Source organism: Astatotilapia calliptera, chromosome 3 (genome assembly GCF_900246225.1).
Source record: "Astatotilapia calliptera chromosome 3, fAstCal1.2, whole genome shotgun sequence".
NCBI classification, from domain to species: Eukaryota; Metazoa; Chordata; class Actinopteri; order Cichliformes; family Cichlidae; genus Astatotilapia; species Astatotilapia calliptera.
Genome location: NC_039304.1, coordinates 15,660,439 through 15,678,260, shown reverse-complemented (window position 1 = coordinate 15,678,260; position 17,822 = coordinate 15,660,439). Strand labels below are relative to the sequence as shown.

General features: G+C 38.4%; 1 protein-coding gene across 1 annotated transcript; it reads right to left on the bottom strand.

Annotated features, from left to right (window-relative positions):
* Positions 1-2,099: 2,099 nt before the first annotated feature.
* LOC113018686 (claudin domain-containing protein 1-like) lies at positions 2,100-7,232 on the bottom strand. The gene is made up of 4 exons (XM_026161988.1): positions 6,344-7,232; positions 5,363-5,470; positions 5,041-5,178; positions 2,100-4,333 (listed from the first exon to the last, which is right to left on the bottom strand). The coding sequence occupies exons 1-4, from the start codon at positions 6,633-6,635 to the stop codon at positions 4,113-4,115; spliced, it is 759 nt and encodes a 252-aa protein (XP_026017773.1). The 5' UTR covers positions 6,636-7,232; the 3' UTR covers positions 2,100-4,112.
* Positions 7,233-17,822: the final 10,590 nt, after the last annotated feature.

The following is a 17,822-nucleotide window of genomic DNA, read 5'->3' as shown; positions in this document are numbered from 1 at the left end:
AAACAGGTATAAAGCAAAATATAATTATAATTTGCAATGTTATAATTACTTTGAAAGTATTTGTCAAACTGAAATTACATTTACATAAATAACCTAATTTTAGATCAATGTTCCCTCTAAGCTGCACCTGAACTGAAATTAAAATAAATACTCTAACAATTCTGTTTTGCAGTGTTAGTCAGTGACTGGCTGCTCCCGTATGGGATTAGAATGATGCCACCTTATTCCATAGTCCAGCCAATAATGCGATTCACATTCGCAGCTAATCAACGTCGCTGACAGGCTATGACAGCGTCCTTATGTGCCGACACCGGTGTTTTAGCTAGCAAAGCAGCGTGGCTGATGTGGAGTGAAGCCACATTAATGACAACATGAACAACCATTGGAGATGTGAGCAGAACAGACGGAACAATTGACGGAAAAAGTGTGGACTTTACACCAGTTTTTAAATTGTGTTGATAGGCCACGTAAAACCAAACCAAACCAAAATCAAAAAATTACTTTGGTTTCCTAAACATGGCATTTAGATGTTTAGGAAGGGGGTAAGTTTAGGAGTGTTTAGAGATGTGAGAGACTTGTGACTTGCGACGTTTAGCACAAATCTTGTGTAGTTAGTGTGTAGTGTAGTCAATAGTTTTGTTGTGTGTGTCAGAACAATGAGGTGACTGCTGAATGTTACAGGTGTTACAGGAGTGATACATCTCCTGTTGTCAGGCCTGCAGGTATCAGGCTGTTGTTCTCCTTCATCTCATAGTGGACAGAAAGTATTTTTTGGAGTGACACAGATAATTTGTGTGGCATCAGATTTGATGCAGAACAGCTGATTGTGCTGTAAATTCTAGAAAAACGCCTTGGCTGCATTTTTAGGTTAAACAGCTGCAAATAAACGTCGTTGTTTGCAAAACTCAGTTACTTTTTTGAAGAAGCAACTATATAATTAATTGCCCAACATAGGTCATTATATTCTGTATTATGCAGACAGAGAGTTACAGGACTCTCTCCCAGACCACAAACTCATAATACAAGTCACAGCTTTATAGGAAGAAAAAAAAAGAAAGTTGTGTTTTCAAAATTGGAGTTCAAGATATTTTTACTTCCAATAGTGTTAACATACTACACAGTTCATGAACAAGATTTTTTTTCATTGTAAGTGGGCTAAAGCACTTAATTAAAAGTAGTCTAACATAAATGTAAATGCTGTAATTTGATTATTTTAATAAACCATGTAACTTGGATGGATTTGATGCTGGCGTGACCACAGTGCACACGTCTGCTGTTGCTCACAGTGGTCCAAGGGATCGCTCAGGGAGTTTGTGTGTTCGCTCAGACACATGAAAAATTAGAGGGAACATTGTTTTAGATGTACTAGGTCACATTCCTGAAGCCTTAGTAAACTGTTTACTAATATAGTCTGTTGACATTTGAATATTGCGCTTACCAGAAAGCAGATGAACCACTGCTATTCTAAGTCAGAATCCAGTCAGACCTGCTCAGAAACTGGCACCTCCATAGGTCTGCGCATACAGAGAGAGGGAGATGTGAGATTATTAGTAAATGAGGCATTTAAGTACCTTCCTCTGCATGTCACAAACTTCTGCATAGACTGGGGTAATTATTCAACATCACATGTAATTAATGTACTAGTATAGCTGAAGTTACATATGTGCAGCATGTCCTCCCCGCTGTTGTGGTTCCCTGGTTCTTTGTACTTTGGAGTAAACTGTTGAAGTAGAGTGAAACTTCGACACTCCAGCACCATCTTGGCACCTACAAGAGATCAGTTATTTCAGTGTTTAAGCACATTAAACTCCATTTACTGTATGAATTACATTCATTTCAAACGTTGCTGTCGTTTTTTTAAAATCTCGGTGTATTTTCTATTTCCTGAGGAGAAACTGGCTGTACAAGCAAAGTCAAAATATAAAAGAAAAAAGGAAGCCGTGCAAGAGGCTGGCGCCGCGTCCAGGATGTACTCAGTGACTCACTCTGCGACAGTTGGGCTACGGTGATGATTCCTGCAATCCGAGTGCAGGCAGAGCAGGAGCAACAAGCTGATGAGCAGGAATTTGCATCAAAAGATGTTAACCACCTGAGACTGATGACTGAATTCAGTTTTTACAAAACTTTTTATTGAAATGGTGACATGTGTTATGCTTGTTCACACTCACACACGATATTTAAATACATAGTTATCAACTGCTGCAGCTCATAACAGGGGGATTAAGCACTCTTTCACAAACAACACATGGTAGTGTGCATTCAGGGATTGAGTTTCCAGTATTTAAAGGGTGAATGTGTAAAATACAATGTGTTTCATAATGAGACGAACAGTGCATCATTTCAGATATTCATGAAGCTCATAAATCTTTATCAGCAGTGATATTTCACAAACAGATATCATGAATTTGTGGGTAATAGTGGTATTTTTTCTCTCCAAATGTAATTATTTTAATATTTACATTTCAAAAATATAGAAATTCACTACTGATTACTACAGCAATGGTCAGAATATGTTTGAAATTAATTTAGGTGCAAAGAAATGCTGTAGCTTATCATAATATGGCCTTTAAAGTACATTCATAGTGCCAACCAGGGAAATGAGACTAAAACAGTTTGTTTGTTTTTCAGCACATTAATCCGTCAGCTGAGGGACATACATCGATCAAATAAACAACAAAACACACCCAAATATGAACTAAGAAAATTACTTTCATGAATGTATGTGCTCAACTAAAAAAAAAAAAAGTAAATGAGCACTACTGTGGTTTTCACTTTTTTCTACAAAAATCAGTCACAACATGATGTGATCAAAAAGCAAACAAAGCAATGCAATACATACATCGTGTAGTAAACAAATTATACACACAGTCTGAACATAATAACTACCATAAACAATAAATAAATAAATAAATAAACTTAAGTAAAAAAACAACAACAACAGAGGATTTGAAACAGAATTGTAAATTAAATTCTAGTCATGGGAACATTGTGTAAATACAACAAACCTGTGGCCACATTCTTCAAGTGCAACGAACAGGAACGTCATCACATTCAGCTGCAATCACGTGTGGCAGACTAGAAAATTTCACCAGCAGAGGTCTGTAAATACACACTTTTCCCAGACTCTAGTACTTCTTTTATTACTAAGTGTGCTTACTTATCACTAAAGTGCCTTCTGTCATCGCCATTTAAATGATAAAAATCACACATATCAAGGAACAGTAGTCAGTGTGCAGCTTTTTTTTGGTTAAATTAAAAAAAACCCTACAAATTTGACTTCCTTTGCGAAATACGTCATCAACAAAATCAACAAAAATTGCGCAAGTTAAAATATTTTCCATTATACGTCAGTTGACTTGATTATATTTTTACAATGGAAGATTTATATTGGACTGAAGAAAACTATGACAACAACTGTGACGTTTTTAAAAGATAAAATTAAATCCTGTTCAATTTTCAACAGATCAAAGATGTTTAAAAATGTGCAGTACGCATGTGCCCTTATGACAAACAGGAAGAACAGCAATATCACAAAATCTCTGTAATCTGATAAGATGGGATGAGAAGGAAGGAAAACTGAAGTCAGTACACATGAAACCTGTGTAAACTGTCATTTAAGAACTTGCTTTTACTTTTCTTCCAAACAAGATTTTTTTTTTAAATTTATCTGGCACTCTGATACCAGGTATGCAGTTCATGGGGTCATGCCTTCTTATCACTGCCTCCAAAGAACTAAACTATGAAAATAAATCGCAATATATCTACTTTTCCGATGTGACTGACCTGCACTTTGGAGATTTTGATAAAATTTATGTTGTATGAAAGTAGGGCACTGCTAATGCTTCTCTACTTCGTTTCAAGTTAGTCTGAAGCACACGTATACTACATATTGTTCTGGTAAATCTGATTTGCAAACCATTTCCATCCCCCAGGAGATAAAAATCAAATCTGTTAACGCAGCAAGAAGGGTCATTAGTGTACAGGACATGCAAAAATTCTTAATCCTTGAGAGACAAAAACACGTAGAGGAAAAAAACCCCACAACTCATTAAGAAAACGAATCTTGGTGTCAGACTCTAAACAGGGCTTAAGATCCAGAGCTAAATCTCAGTTTATGCCACCCGGTAGGCAGTCATGCGGTAGTAGTTCTGACTATGGCTGCGCGCCGCCCACACTAGCAGGGCGGCAGCCATCATGTGGAGAGGTGAAGAAATGAGGACCAGGTACAGCGACCAGCCGAGAGAGCCGTCCACTTTGTCGGGTAGCATCGACACCCTGTGGAGCAGGTCCATCCCCGCCAGGTAGCAGCACACTGTGGCTAAGGTGCAGAGACCTGGATGGCGTACAGACACACTTAGTTAGGGTTTAATCACTTATCAGATTTCAAATTTATGTTTAGGTAGAAATTTTTGTGCTTATAGTTTGGTATTCACTTCGTAATAAGTCAAATGCTAAGCGTCCAGATAGTATATTTATCATTTTGCAGCATCACTGCTTGTTTCACATTAGATTGGTTAATGTGGAAAAAGCTCGACTATTAGGAAATAATATTAATGGAAACCTTCTTCTCGTATGGAAAAGTATTCGCTGTGAGCTAAAAGCTTGAGCTCCAGACTGCTTGAAACACTCTGCTTGTTAAATTTAATGCAAACAGTGTGTTTCAGACGGTGGTTGAACTGAAAAATAAAGATTATTTTCAATGTTTCATCAAGTTTCTTTTAGTTACCAAGAATAAAAGCTGAAAATGTGCATGATAGGTCCACTTTGCCAACAGATCTGCTTGGTTCCCAGTCATGACAATGTGAGATTGACTCAACATGCACTATAACCACAGACTGTGCATAAAAAAATGGACACTGACTAGATTATGTCATTGTGATTTTCATGCCTCACAAAAGCAATAACAAACCATGGAGAGAACTATATTTAAATAAGTTTGTAGAGTTACTTTCAGATGTAAAAGTTTACATCCCTGAACCCTTATTAAAATGTTTAATTGCACAGTCTGACAACATGTATGGATTTCAACATTGCTCCTACCAGCCAGCATGTGAAGCACTCCTATTCCAAGAGTTGGTGTGAGGCTTCGGCACAGACAGGCACAGAATCCAGTCAGACCTGCCAACACCACTAGACCCAGAGACACCAACGGCAGCAGAAACTGGCACCTCCACAGATCTGCGCACACACAGAGGGATGTGCGAGATAAGATTCTGCCCTGACTGGGATTAATGTAGTACTCAACATCAGATGTAAGTAATGCACTACTTAGACAAGAGGCTGAATCTAATATAGAATATTCTCACAGCTAAAGTGTGGTTTTTGCATATTTTAAAAAGCATAAACTTGTGGCTGAGCTTACATGTGCGCACCATGTCCTCCCCGCTGTTGTGGTTCCCTGGTTCTTTGTACTTTGGAGTAAACTGTTGAGGTAGAGTGAAGCCTCGACACTCCAGCACCATCTTGGCACCTACAAGAGATCAGGCTCCCGTTTATACTCCATTTACTGTGCATTTGAATTAAATTTTCATTTCAAACATTGAGTTTCGTACTACCTGTGGAGAAACTGGTTGTACAAATGCGCACAAAATGTAAAGGAAATGTGAAAGCCCTGAGAAAACTTTCTCACATTATGAAAAGAAATATAGCGTTAAGCACGACAGGAAATACCTACTGTACGGTTGGTTTTTCACCTACAAATGAAAGTGATCGTAAGGCCCAGGTAGAAATTGGTGATCAAAAAAACTGAGTGATCAAACTAATTGGCAACAGTGGTTAAAATTGAATGGCATGTTGGTGTGGTGGTTAGCACCAGAAAGCGAAAATCCACTCTGTTTGGAGTTTGCACGTTCTCCCCGTGCTTAGGTGTGTTCTCTCCCGATAGGCCAGCTCCCTCCCACAGTCCAAAACATGCAGTTAGTGGGGTTGGGTTAACTGGTGATTTTAAATTGGCTGTAGCTATGAATAATTTTTTTGTATGTGTCAGCCCTGCAGGGGACAGGCAGACCTGTCTGGGATGCACACAGCCTCTTGCCCTGTGACAGCTGGCACAGGGTCAAGCCCCCCCACGTGACCCTATAATGAATAATTGGAGGAACAGGGTTGGAATTGATTTCCTGTCTAAGTCTGTGTAGTGGGAAACAAAATAAAATGCTCTGCATAGAGATGTGATGAAAACAGAGGAGAGGCCTGGGAATATACCACACCTGCCTGAGACCAGATGCTCAATTAGAGAGCAGCAAAAGCCATCTCTGTATAGTTTAAACCATCTGAGACGTGAATGATCCAACTTCACGTAAAGCTACAAGGACACTGTGCTACTGACGTCAGCACATATACATACCTGGCTCTTTGTACCAGTGAGCGTTGGCAGGAACAAGCACACACCGCCACCAGAGGCCCACAGTCCCGTTAAGACGGAACAACGTGTCGCTGTAGGTTTTCTCATCGAATTCTCCGTCTATGAACTCCTCGTACAGCGAGCGCAACTCGGAAATGTTGGCCTCTCCGCGCACCGTGGGGCTGCTGTACTGGTACCAGTGCTGCGTTCCGATTGCCACCGACAGATACACGGTGGCTATGATGCTCAGCACGCAGGCGATGACCAGAGCTGTGGCGTAGCGATTGTCAACCATTGTTCACCGAGACAGAGACACGTCAGAAGGGATTAAGTTGATGCCAGCGGTCAAATCGTCGCCCGATCGTTGCGCCTCAATTTGGTCGACATACGATGCTTCCAGTCCCCCCACCCTCGCTTCTATCGCAACCACATTGGCATTGGTAACCTTGAAAAACGCACTGTGCTGTATACAGCGGCAGTGCTTTATTTTAATGATTGATACTGATCTCCAGTTCTGCACGAACGCTCAGCGTCAGCAACCCTGCAGCCCGGCTTGGATGCGCCATCTGTTCCCTTGTCCCACTTCTACAGATGGTGGGTGGCCCGACGCTGCGACGGTTCCAGAACAACAAGAGTCCACCACCACCTAAACAACAATCCAGGAAAGAAAGCAAAAAGAGAAGCTGTTATACGATAGGCTAAGCCCACCAGCTTGCAAATGCAAATTGCATGTGTCTGATGGCAGGTTGATGCACCCAGGATGCTAGGAGTTGTAAACACACTAATCCCTGCGGTTTTCTCTTCCGGTTCCTCCGGTCAGCACAAATTAAAAATAGCCTCGTTTAATAGCGCGTACCTCAGTGGTTCCAAAACTTTTTTTTTGCTAGGTCCCCCTTTGTTTTACAAGAAAAATGTTTTTTTTCCTGTGTAATAATATTCAAAATTGCTATCAATACATTTTTTTTAAATGCCTCTCTGTGCAAAATAGGTTCAAAAACATAAACAATTGTGGGATACTGTTTGTCCGTGATTTGGACAGCCCAGCGCTGCTCCCGATGCAGGGGAAAAGCAATTCTGCAGGGGAGACCTACTTTGGCACTTGTGCAGGTGAAGCCAAGGGGAAGATATGCTTCACCATATTTTCTAGTCTTTGGCTTGGAAGGAAGTTGGTTTGGAAACACATTTGGCGATGCTTCATCTCCTGCTTTGCGTTTGTGTGGAAGCCCCGTCAAAAACCTGTCCATTATGCTAGCGGTGTCCAAGCCTTCTTTTTTTTCTTTTCATACCGCCCCCCCCCTTTGGCGTACCTGGTGAGCAGCCACAGACCCTCACAGGCTGACAAAGTGCTGCCTCGGTAAACATGGACTTTTGGGACTAGCTAGTCTCAAAAGCTGCCCTGTGATCGTCCAGCTTTATTTTTTTTTAACTTTTCGAACACTTTGGTCAATTACGCGTTAGAAAAATGTCCTCCAAACCCACTAATGCCTTTAAAATTAGTAGTATTATTGTAGGGTCCTTACTTTACAATATAAAGCGTCTTAAGCTTACTGTTATTATCGCCGATCTAAGCCGACTGCGCTATATTTTTTTACGCATTGAATGCGTAACCCCCCCCACCATCCCCCAAACTGACGCTGTTTCAGTCCTCGAATGTGCTTTGTAAAACTTTGAAACACGCTTAACTGTTTAAACAAGTGAAAGGCACTTGAAAAATAGATTTGGTTCGATTTGATTATTAATAAAATTAAGTAGGTGAGAAGTTGGCCCATAATTAAAATCACATTGTGTGGTATGCAGAAAACAAGACTTGGCCTATAGCTTTGCCAGCCTGTAATTATTATGTACAAATGTAGGCCGCACGGCCTCCAGTGCTAAAATGAATTAATGAAATATATCATTAAATGGACTGGTTCTGATATAGTGTATTTCTACTCTATCTGAGCACTCAAAGAGCTTTACACACCTTGTCTCATTCATTACAAGCACTTTTTCTTAAGTTCTTTCTACCTAACATTCACACTCCAGATGACTGGAGACTGGAGCAGACAGGGATTTAAACCACCAACCTTCCAGTTAGTAGGTGACCTGCTCTATCACACGAGCTACAGCTACCCCAAAAATGTGCTATCAAATAAATACAATTTCAAATAAGTACACTGATGTTTTAAATGAAATGAATAGACATGTATGTATCTTAATAATGACACATTTAATGGATTATTTAATTATATATTTATTTAATTAATTTGCCACTCGTGGCCCTCCACATTGGGCAGGCTTACTGGTGAGTTGTTAGTAGTGAATGTTAAATAGAAAGCACCCCTGAGTATGTGGTTGACCTTCTGGTCGATTGAATGCGCGTTTAAAATCTCCAATGGTGATTTCATTCTTGCAAGGTAGTTAATCAGGCACCATGGACTCCCATGATAAAAAATGGCCAACTTTACAGCTGAAATGAACATGTTAAATCCTGTTTTGTTTTTGTTTGTTTAAAAAAAAAAGAAGACTCAGTAGCCAATTTGTCGCTATAAGGGGGTTAGTTTTATATTTGTATTTTTTAATAAGATTAAATGTTGTTATTCTTATCATGTCTCCCTTGAGTAGTTTTAAATGCAGACTATCCAAAAATACAGAAAATGGGTATTTAAAAAGCCATCTCACAATAAAAGAAAAATATTTCGGTCAGTGCGCCCCAGGGTGGCTGTGGCTACAATGTTGCCATCACCAGTGTGTGAATGGGTGGATGACTGGATGTGCAAAGCGCTTTGGGGTCCTTAGGGACTAGTAAAAGCGCTATACAAATACAGGCCATTCACCATTTCTTTCTTTCCTTCAAACAGTCCACCTCCCTATGTGTTCCCTTTAAATCTTGTTGCCTTTATTTTCCCTGCTGAAGAAGCTGTTTCTTCCACTGTACACATCACAGGCGCCTCTCTTGCTATGTCATGCCAACAGGTTTTATTTATAGACACTCCCTTTTTTCTGTCTCCAGCCTGTCTGTCTATCTGTGCATCTATCTATCTGTAACTTGTACAAGAAAATCACTGTGCGTTACTTTGAAACACACACACATGCACTGTGATGTTTCTTTGTTTTCTGTTTAAGGAAACAAAACGTTTGCTACTATTTGTCAATAACAGTAAGTTATGATTTTTACATTTTTAAATGATGAACAAAATAAGACTAACATCGACTAACAAGAAGTCAATGAGTCAGTATGTTTCAAAATAGAACAACAGCAACAGTCACAGTGAGTGCTGGGAATCAGTTTATGTGTTTTCTTTTTGGTGTTTCCGGTTTTACTTGTCTCTCAAGTGCCGATAAACAAGACAGCTGTTGCAGTTGTTAGGATCTTGTATACAATTTCAATAGCAGTTCACTTTAATATTGTAATTTTTTAACAAAAATAAAAGCACAGCCATTTTAATAGTAACAAAAAAAGTTACTATACAAAAAAGTCAGTTAACCTTTTGGAACCGAGACTTAAAGCTGCTGTTTTTTAATAGTTCTTGCATGATGGGCATTTGCATTTGATGAGTCAATCACATTTTAGCTTGGAGCATGTTCTCACTAAAATGCTATTCTCCTGAATCTGACTAAAGTCTGCACCCTCAGTATTCATCTGTTGTCTTTTTGCTTTCTCTACTAAATTTAAATGCTGTACAAAATGTACAAAAAAAGCAAGCAAAGCCTTTTTCTTGGACATCATACAAGGAAAAACAATAACGACTGCTCTCTATTATTGTACTATAAAAAGAAACTTACCCAGAATGAAAAGCATATGAGATGTAAAGTTATTCAGTCCCCTTCTATTATCTGCATGTTTTCCAAAGTGTTACTGACTCACACCTTATGTGACAACCCCCATTTGTTAGATTTCTTAAAGTTGATGAGATGGCTCAACAGGTTTGTACTGAGGTGTTGAAACACCATACTGGTAGCCAAATAATAACAAGCATCGCTTGGAAGTCTTTCAGTTTGCTTGGTCTTGTTGAATGTCCCTATTCTTTGATCTTTGGGCTAAAGGAAAAACAACACTTGGTGTTTAATGCTCAATCAACAATCTCTTTATTCAATAGACACTTTGAGCATTACAAACTTCCGGACGGGACATGTGCACGGGAGGGTATCCGGCAAATCTCGAAGTGTCTGACCATTTCTCCAAAGTCATAAAACCTAAACATCCACATTCTTTCTCTCTCTCAGTGTTAGAGAATGTTTTATATCAGGAATGGGATATAAAACAGTGTTATATCCCATTCCTGTTTTTCTTCTCGGAATAAACAATCAATTACAATCAAACAGTCAATCTGCTGGTCCCTCTCTAGTCTAAACAACAGTGTTTTCAGTAACTTTCCACTAGAAGATGGTCCCCTGTTATCTACTTTCTCCCAGGCAAGCGTAAGCAAAAGTCTACAGCATTCTACCCCCCGAGGACATGTAGTCTAATGCCCTTATTTTTCAGGGCCGTGTCCTATTTATTTGTATCCTTGGGCTTTGTCATAGATTCAGATAAAGAAATGGTGCCAAATGAGCTGTTTTTGTAGTGCAAGTACAAGTCTTTTTTGCTAAGTTGTCTGGTATGTGTAGAAGCCGTTTTTTTAATGCACCAATGACTCAAAAGTCAGCGTCAAGTGTCTGTCAGTGTTCAACGAAAAACTCTGGAAGACATCTAGAATCCCTGGAATACTATTTCTCAAGACTATTAAATAAAAAAAAATTGCTACAAAGTCTGGCTCTATGAAGAAATAAAGGGCGGCTCCAGACTTTTGCACAAAGTTATATGGGATTCTTTCGAGTGACTGCATATTAACATGAGTAATATACGAGTGTAAAATCATTTATGTGTAGAGCTGGGATCACGTGTTGCAGTAAGCTCATCTCAACACAGTATTGTGCTTAGTGATCCATTTTCTACTTCATAGTTTCTACACAAAGCCTGCCAGTTGTATAATATCTGAATCAGTTTAAATATCCTATTTCGCTTCACAGACAGTGGAGCAGATTATACTGTAATTTTGAGATTGTGTTTGTCTGACTTATCAGCAGATCATTCTTAAGTATCTTAAAGCACTGAAACGTTTCATGATATAATTTGGCTGAATTTTACATCAGACATTAATTAACTAATAAATAATTAAGCCTCACTTGTTCTCAGTATGCACAACTTTTATTTGAAGTGTTGCGTCAATGTCTGTGTTGTTTTCTGCTTTGTACTTCCCCACATATCATCTGCCAGTCAAACAGGATTAGTGATCCTGTCGCTTCAGGGGAGATTAGGCTTGCTGCATACTTTTAAACCTGCATAACAACAATTCTGCTAAACCAAAAGAAAAGGCACATACAAACAACTTAACGAACAAAAGTGCAGCTTACGTGCTTCTTCAAATTATACTCAAGGCGGTTTTGAGCGTTCATCTGTTAAAGGTCATCATAATACATAGCACAAATAATTTTCATTCTTCACATGTGAAGCAGTCATTACCATAGTGAAATGCTGTTTGGAATATGAGATTAAAATATGCATGGCACACATTGCACAATGCACTAGCAATGGTGGTGTTGTTTTTTTGTTTTTGTTTTTTTTATTTAAAGTGCTTTATTGTTTGTTTTTTGGATCTGAGGAACAATCTGTGTAGTAGTCTAATGAAAAAAGCTGCTGCTTTGCCATTTTTTTCTTTGAAAAGAGTGGTTTTAGTTATGTTAAGACATAGATGCATATAAAAAACATCATCAGCCTATTGGTTTTGCCTTTATCAGACTAACATTACTTCTAATAGGCGTAATGTGTAGGTAAATGTAGGTGTGATGGGGTAAATCCATGTCATGAAAACAGTATCATCTTGAGGTAAGTAACTGATAATTATATATAGTTGTGTGCAAAAGTCTTAAAGCTGTCACCAACAAAGTGTTTTGTACAAAGTAGTAAATACATTTCAGTAAGCATGTTTAATACTTTTTCTCTGGGTCAATTCTCACTATTACACAAAACTTAATATATGAACATCTACTGGTCTGATTTCTTTCCTGTTTGATGGGATGAGTTGCTGCTGACCACAGAATTTCATGCCAGTAGCACCTTTAGAAATATATTTAGGTATTCAGTACTTAGATGTACAACAAGGTTTCTCAGACTTCATAAGTGGTTTCTCAATAGTTTTTTCCCCCCCAAAGCATTTTAATTGCAAGGGGCTCTCAAAGAATGCTGTTGAGTTGCGCTTCAGAAATGAGTACCCTGTAATCTTGTGCCTGGATGTTTGTGGTGACTTGAAAGAGAGACAAAAAGCTGTCCACAGGGTTGCACAAATGTAGGCGGAATTCCCAGAGGTCTGTAGGGGAGACCGGGGATAGTTGTAACATTTTTGACATTTCTGTCTGTAAATTGGAGCTCTTTTAAGGTAGTGGATTCGACATGTAATGCAAAGTATTTACATGTCTCTGCTATTAAATAGTGCAGCTATTTTCTCTGCAGCACAATTACCCATTGCATGGTATGGTCTCAAACACGAAGAGTGAAATGTTACAATTAACCCCATAGTCTGGGTTAGTTGTAACATATCCTGGGGTAAAATGTAACACAATGAAATAAGGGTACTGACAAAACATTAACGTGTAATCTTTGTTTATTCAACACATGAATGCACTTAGAGCCATTTATGTAATTATGTGTGTGTGTGACAGAATGCAGAAATCTAGCTTTTGAACATATTCCAACCCCCCAAAAAGACAAATTATGGAATTTTCTGCAACTGAATATTTCATTAATTTTGGTTGGTCTTCCTTGAGTTTGGCCTCATTGGCTCAGTGGGCATTATAACCTACAGCTCTTGCACCAATTTTGAACATAACAATGAAGCTGAAAAAATGTAGTTGTTCACCAGCATCGCAATTCCATTACTTTTTATCATGGCTTACCTTGGTGTGGTTTGCAAAGTGCTTCAGAAAGATGAGGAAATCTGTTTCTTGCCCCCATCCTGATTTATTTCCACTACCAGTACTTCCTACTGGTCCATCTCTGACACAGTGGTCTGCATAATGTATGCGTGGGAACACAAACAGTGGAGGAATTGTGTTGCCAATGGCATTAACCGCATATACAAAAGCGACCAGTGAACCTCTCTCTGCTGATGCCGTTGCCCCAACTTGTTTAATATAAGTTAAAGTAATAGTGTGGTAAGTTGTAACATCTGCATTATTGTTACAACTAACCCAGACTGTTGCTGTTACAACTGACCCAGACTCCTATAGCCATGAACTAGCTAACATTACAGCCAACGGCTAAAACATTAGCACTAAAGACCTACACAGAATATATCCCCATAGACATACAAATAACATAATTTAAATTTGATGAGTTTAACTGCAAAGCAGATAATGCTATTACAAATTGAAATAAAGTAGAAAAACTTACTTTTTGGCATACAAATCACTTTTTTTCATGTTAAATTGTCTGTGTTTGACAAAATGTGCTGATTTTTCACATGTGATAGCAGAACTGAATTGGGCATGCACAGGATGAGTCACATCATTTGAAACTTAGCCCTGATTGGAGAAATTGGAAGTGTTACAACTGACCCACGTTACAACTATCCCCGGTCTCCCCTACTATTCAAGGGAATGCAACAGAGGACAAGAGTAAGATTGTTAAGATTATCCAAAGTAAATAGCAAATACTCATGAATTATTTATTTTACAGTGCTGGAGAAGCACTTTGAGCCACCTTCATTTCTTTCTGTTTTTATTACAAGAAGCCAGACTTTGTAGCACTTTACTTTTAAATGGTAATGAGCAGTAGACTTCATGAAGATCTTTCAAAGTTTTTCTTTGAACATTGGTTGCTTTTTCACTCATTCTCAGAGGAATGATGCGGCCACATGTCCTGGACACTCGGGTAAAGAGAGGGGCTGAGCTGTCAACTGATCACCACCTGGTGGTGAGTTGGATTAGGTGGCGGGGGAGAACGCTGGACAGACCCGGCGGCTGAGTGCTTTCACTTAAGTGGCCTCAGAATCTCATCTCTGCTTTTCGCGGATGATGTGGTTCTGTTGGCTTCATCGGGTGATGGCCTACAGCTCGCACTGGAATGGGTCGCAGCTTAGTGTGAAGCGGTGGGAATAAGAATCGGCACCTCCAAATCTGAGGCCAGCTGAGGCAGAGGTTCTCAAAAATTGATTATACAGTTTCATTTTCTTTTCCTTTATTTTGTTCCAGCAAACTTTTACTTCACTAAATTTCTTCTCTGCATTTTCTTGCAAAGAACTGAAAAAATAGTGAATAAATAAATAAAACAAATTCCACTTGACAAATGAGAGAGCTATATGACAAACCCAGACCCGGCAACTCGCCAGATTTAAAAGCGACAATCGTTCATGTTTGACTTGGTTTTATGCTGGTGTGGCGTTTCAAGATTTCATTACAAACCCGCTGAGTCATCTCATCAACCTTTAGAGACGTAAGAGATGTGGCTTGTCAAGTAAGGTGTGAGTCAGTAACATTTAAGAAAATATTTAGAAAATAGAGGATGACTTCCTAATTTTACATCTTACATACTTTAATTTGTGTCCTAAGGAACAGGGGGGAAAAAATCCAGCAAAAATCTGACACAGGACCTGAGAGATACATGTGCCGTGATGCGTGTGATGATTTCAAAAGGTCATTTGTACATCTTTTTTGAAAAAAATCTAATCAATATAATCACAACTGATGCAGGATTTGAAAAGACTGACATGATACGTGTGGAGAAAAGTTAGCAACACAATGCAAAAAAGCATCTGTTAGTTGATCAGGCAAGACTGATCAACTAACTGATCTGAATAAACTGCTGGTGTGCTGAGAATTAACAAGGGTTAATAAAATAACAAAACAAGAAACGAAATATGCATAAACTAAGATGAATGGTTTTGTTGTAAGAAAAAAATTAACCTTTGTTAAATGGCAGATTACTTTATGCGGGGGATCATGTCTAGTAGTTCTTAAAACCTTTTTATTTGCTAAGCAGTCCCTTTGTGCGTCACTATCAAAGGAGTTATGTAAACAAAATTGGGCGTAGTTGCTTCTTGTGAAAAGGTTTCATAACAGAATTCCAATGAAGCCAAGTGACAGTACGACAGTTCTTAATCTGTAATTAAAGAACTGGCAATTGACGTGTTCAATGTAAGCTGATAACTTCAAATAATTTACAGTGAACTGTTTGAGTTACAAACATGTGTTTTTAATTTTCACTTATCACACTTTAATTTACATGTCTGCATTTTCTAAATTATTCTCATGCAATTTTGGTATATTTCCTTTGTTCAAATAATAAATTCAGCTTAACCTGGAAGATCCTCTTAGTCAAAGCATGGCAGCTAGTTAAGCCATATGAAAAAAGAAGGCAAATATAAACCTGAATGGTAGGCAGTATATTTAAATTTATCTTCTTATGAATTATAGCTTTTGGTGTTATCTTCTTGAACTCCTTTTTATATTCTTATGAGTCATTGCCTTTGCATTTGCATTAAATATTCAACATGCTAATACACCAGCAACTGCTTGAGCTGTTGATACAAGGCAGGACGGATCCACACTTTCATATTGTTTATACCAGATTCTGACTATGTGTAGCAATTTCAGATTCTGGTGTCCCTGGGAAAGACACTAAATCCCACCTTAGTCCCGATAGTAGGCAAGCACCTGCACGGCATTTCTGCTGTCACTAGTGTGAGAGGTTGAATGTGTCAGTGAGAAAACCAAGTAAAACCAAGCTAAGATTTATAAGGTGCTATGTAAGTGCAGAATAAAGTTATTTGACAATGCATCAAGCTGAACTGTTTTAGTGTTTATGCATTTTATAATGACATGGCAAAATCAAAAGGGGTTGGAAAGTGGTTGAGAATAAAAATAAAACAATAAAAAATAAAGCGCCTTTGGTCTAACTTGACGTCAGGATAGACACTTTGGTGGTGATCTGAGAAAAAAAATGTCATGCTCTGAAAGCAACTCTTCCCCTCATTCCTTGAGACAGTGTGTTCATAGATATAAGCTTGAGTACAGTGCGCTCAAATCCCTGTTGATATTGCTATTGTTCTTTACACTGATTCTTCTCTTTCTATTTTGGAAGGTGTGTTGCGCCATGGGTTTGTCTGAACGCTCAGTAGTACAGTGTAAGCGGGTGTGTTCTTTTGTGTAGGTTGTGTATCACATTCAAGGATTTTATGTAAAATCTAAACATAGCCATTCTAAACAATATCTCATATAAACTTTATACATTTTGCTTGTCAAATTTTTAAAATCTTAAAAAAAACCTTGTAAGTAAAGCACCGCAGGACAAAGTCTTAACTTTTACTCTTCTTTTGACTGCTTCCTTTAAGGGTTTCTAAAGCAGATCATCTGCTTCCATCTCATCCTATAACTCTGTCACACCAACCCCCTGCATGTCCTCCTTCAATACATCTGCGAGACTCCTCTGTGGTCTTAACTTTCATATGTAAAAACATATCAGTGGGCATAATTTTTAATCTTAGTAATTTATGAATTACTGCCATTTGCCTTTTTTAATGTGAGTGGCCCTAATGTTCAATAGTGACTGCTTACTTTACAGGCAGCAGTTTATCCATCATCACCCATTATCAGGACAAATATTCAGTTTCAAACGTTGTGTCCCCCCCCTAAAATTCATTCACATCAACCTTAATTTTTATTTAATGCATAAGCAATCATGGTGCTTCTATATTGATTGATCAGATAACATTTTAACACTGGTTGTTCTAAATAAAATCTCACCGCCTGCAAGTGTTTTTCTGGTAGAGGATACTGAAAATCCAGTCTTATCTATACAATTGCCTGCTTGGTTTGGCGGGCATTTCACAATCTTTTTATTTGATTGTGTAGTTACAACTTGTGTTTCCTTTACACATCTTGTGGCAACCACAGCCTCCTACACTGTTGAAACCACCGATCCTCCTGTGAGAAACATTTCATCTGAGGTCATAATTGTGCTAACTTTAAATGTCCTGAAGAACCTGTGTCGAGCTGTTTTTTTTTTTAGCACAGTCACGAAGGCTCATTGTTAATACAGCATGTGGTTATTTTAAGTATTCAGTTAGGCCTTTGTCCATTCCACAACACAACCTGTTCTTGCACGCCTGGATCCCTACACCCAAATTCTCAACCACTCCTTTAAAGTGCTGCTTTGTACTCTGCAAGATCACTCAAGAAACTGCTTGCTTGTTATTATTATTATTAGTATTGTTATTTTAATTTTAGGCTAAGCGAAGATTGGCTTCATACCTACAGGAAATAAATGTCTTATGATCCCTTTTACAAAAATCCAGTCTGGTTCAGAACACATTCAGCATGTTTGCTCTTAATTATAGTAAGGTGGTGTAGGATTAGAAAACACAAAGACTCATATATTATTGTTTTATTCTAGAAAATTAATGGACAAAGCTTAAGGAATTAATTGGTTACAATTTATTACAGCAGTCATGATCAAGAAGCTCAT

Bases quoted from the DNA above. Each gene is read 5' to 3' on its own strand.
- LOC113018686 (XM_026161988.1), bottom strand. From the start codon at position 6,635: ATGGTTGACAATCGCTACGCCACAGCTCTGGTCATCGCCTGCGTGCTG. The intron at 5,471-6,343 runs GTATGTATATGT...GATCTCTTGTAG, and splicing joins TCACTGGTACAAAGAGCCAG to GTGCCAAGATGGTGCTGGAG. The intron at 5,179-5,362 runs GTAAGCTCAGCC...GTGTGTGCGCAG, and splicing joins GGAGGACATGGTGCGCACAT to ATCTGTGGAGGTGCCAGTTT.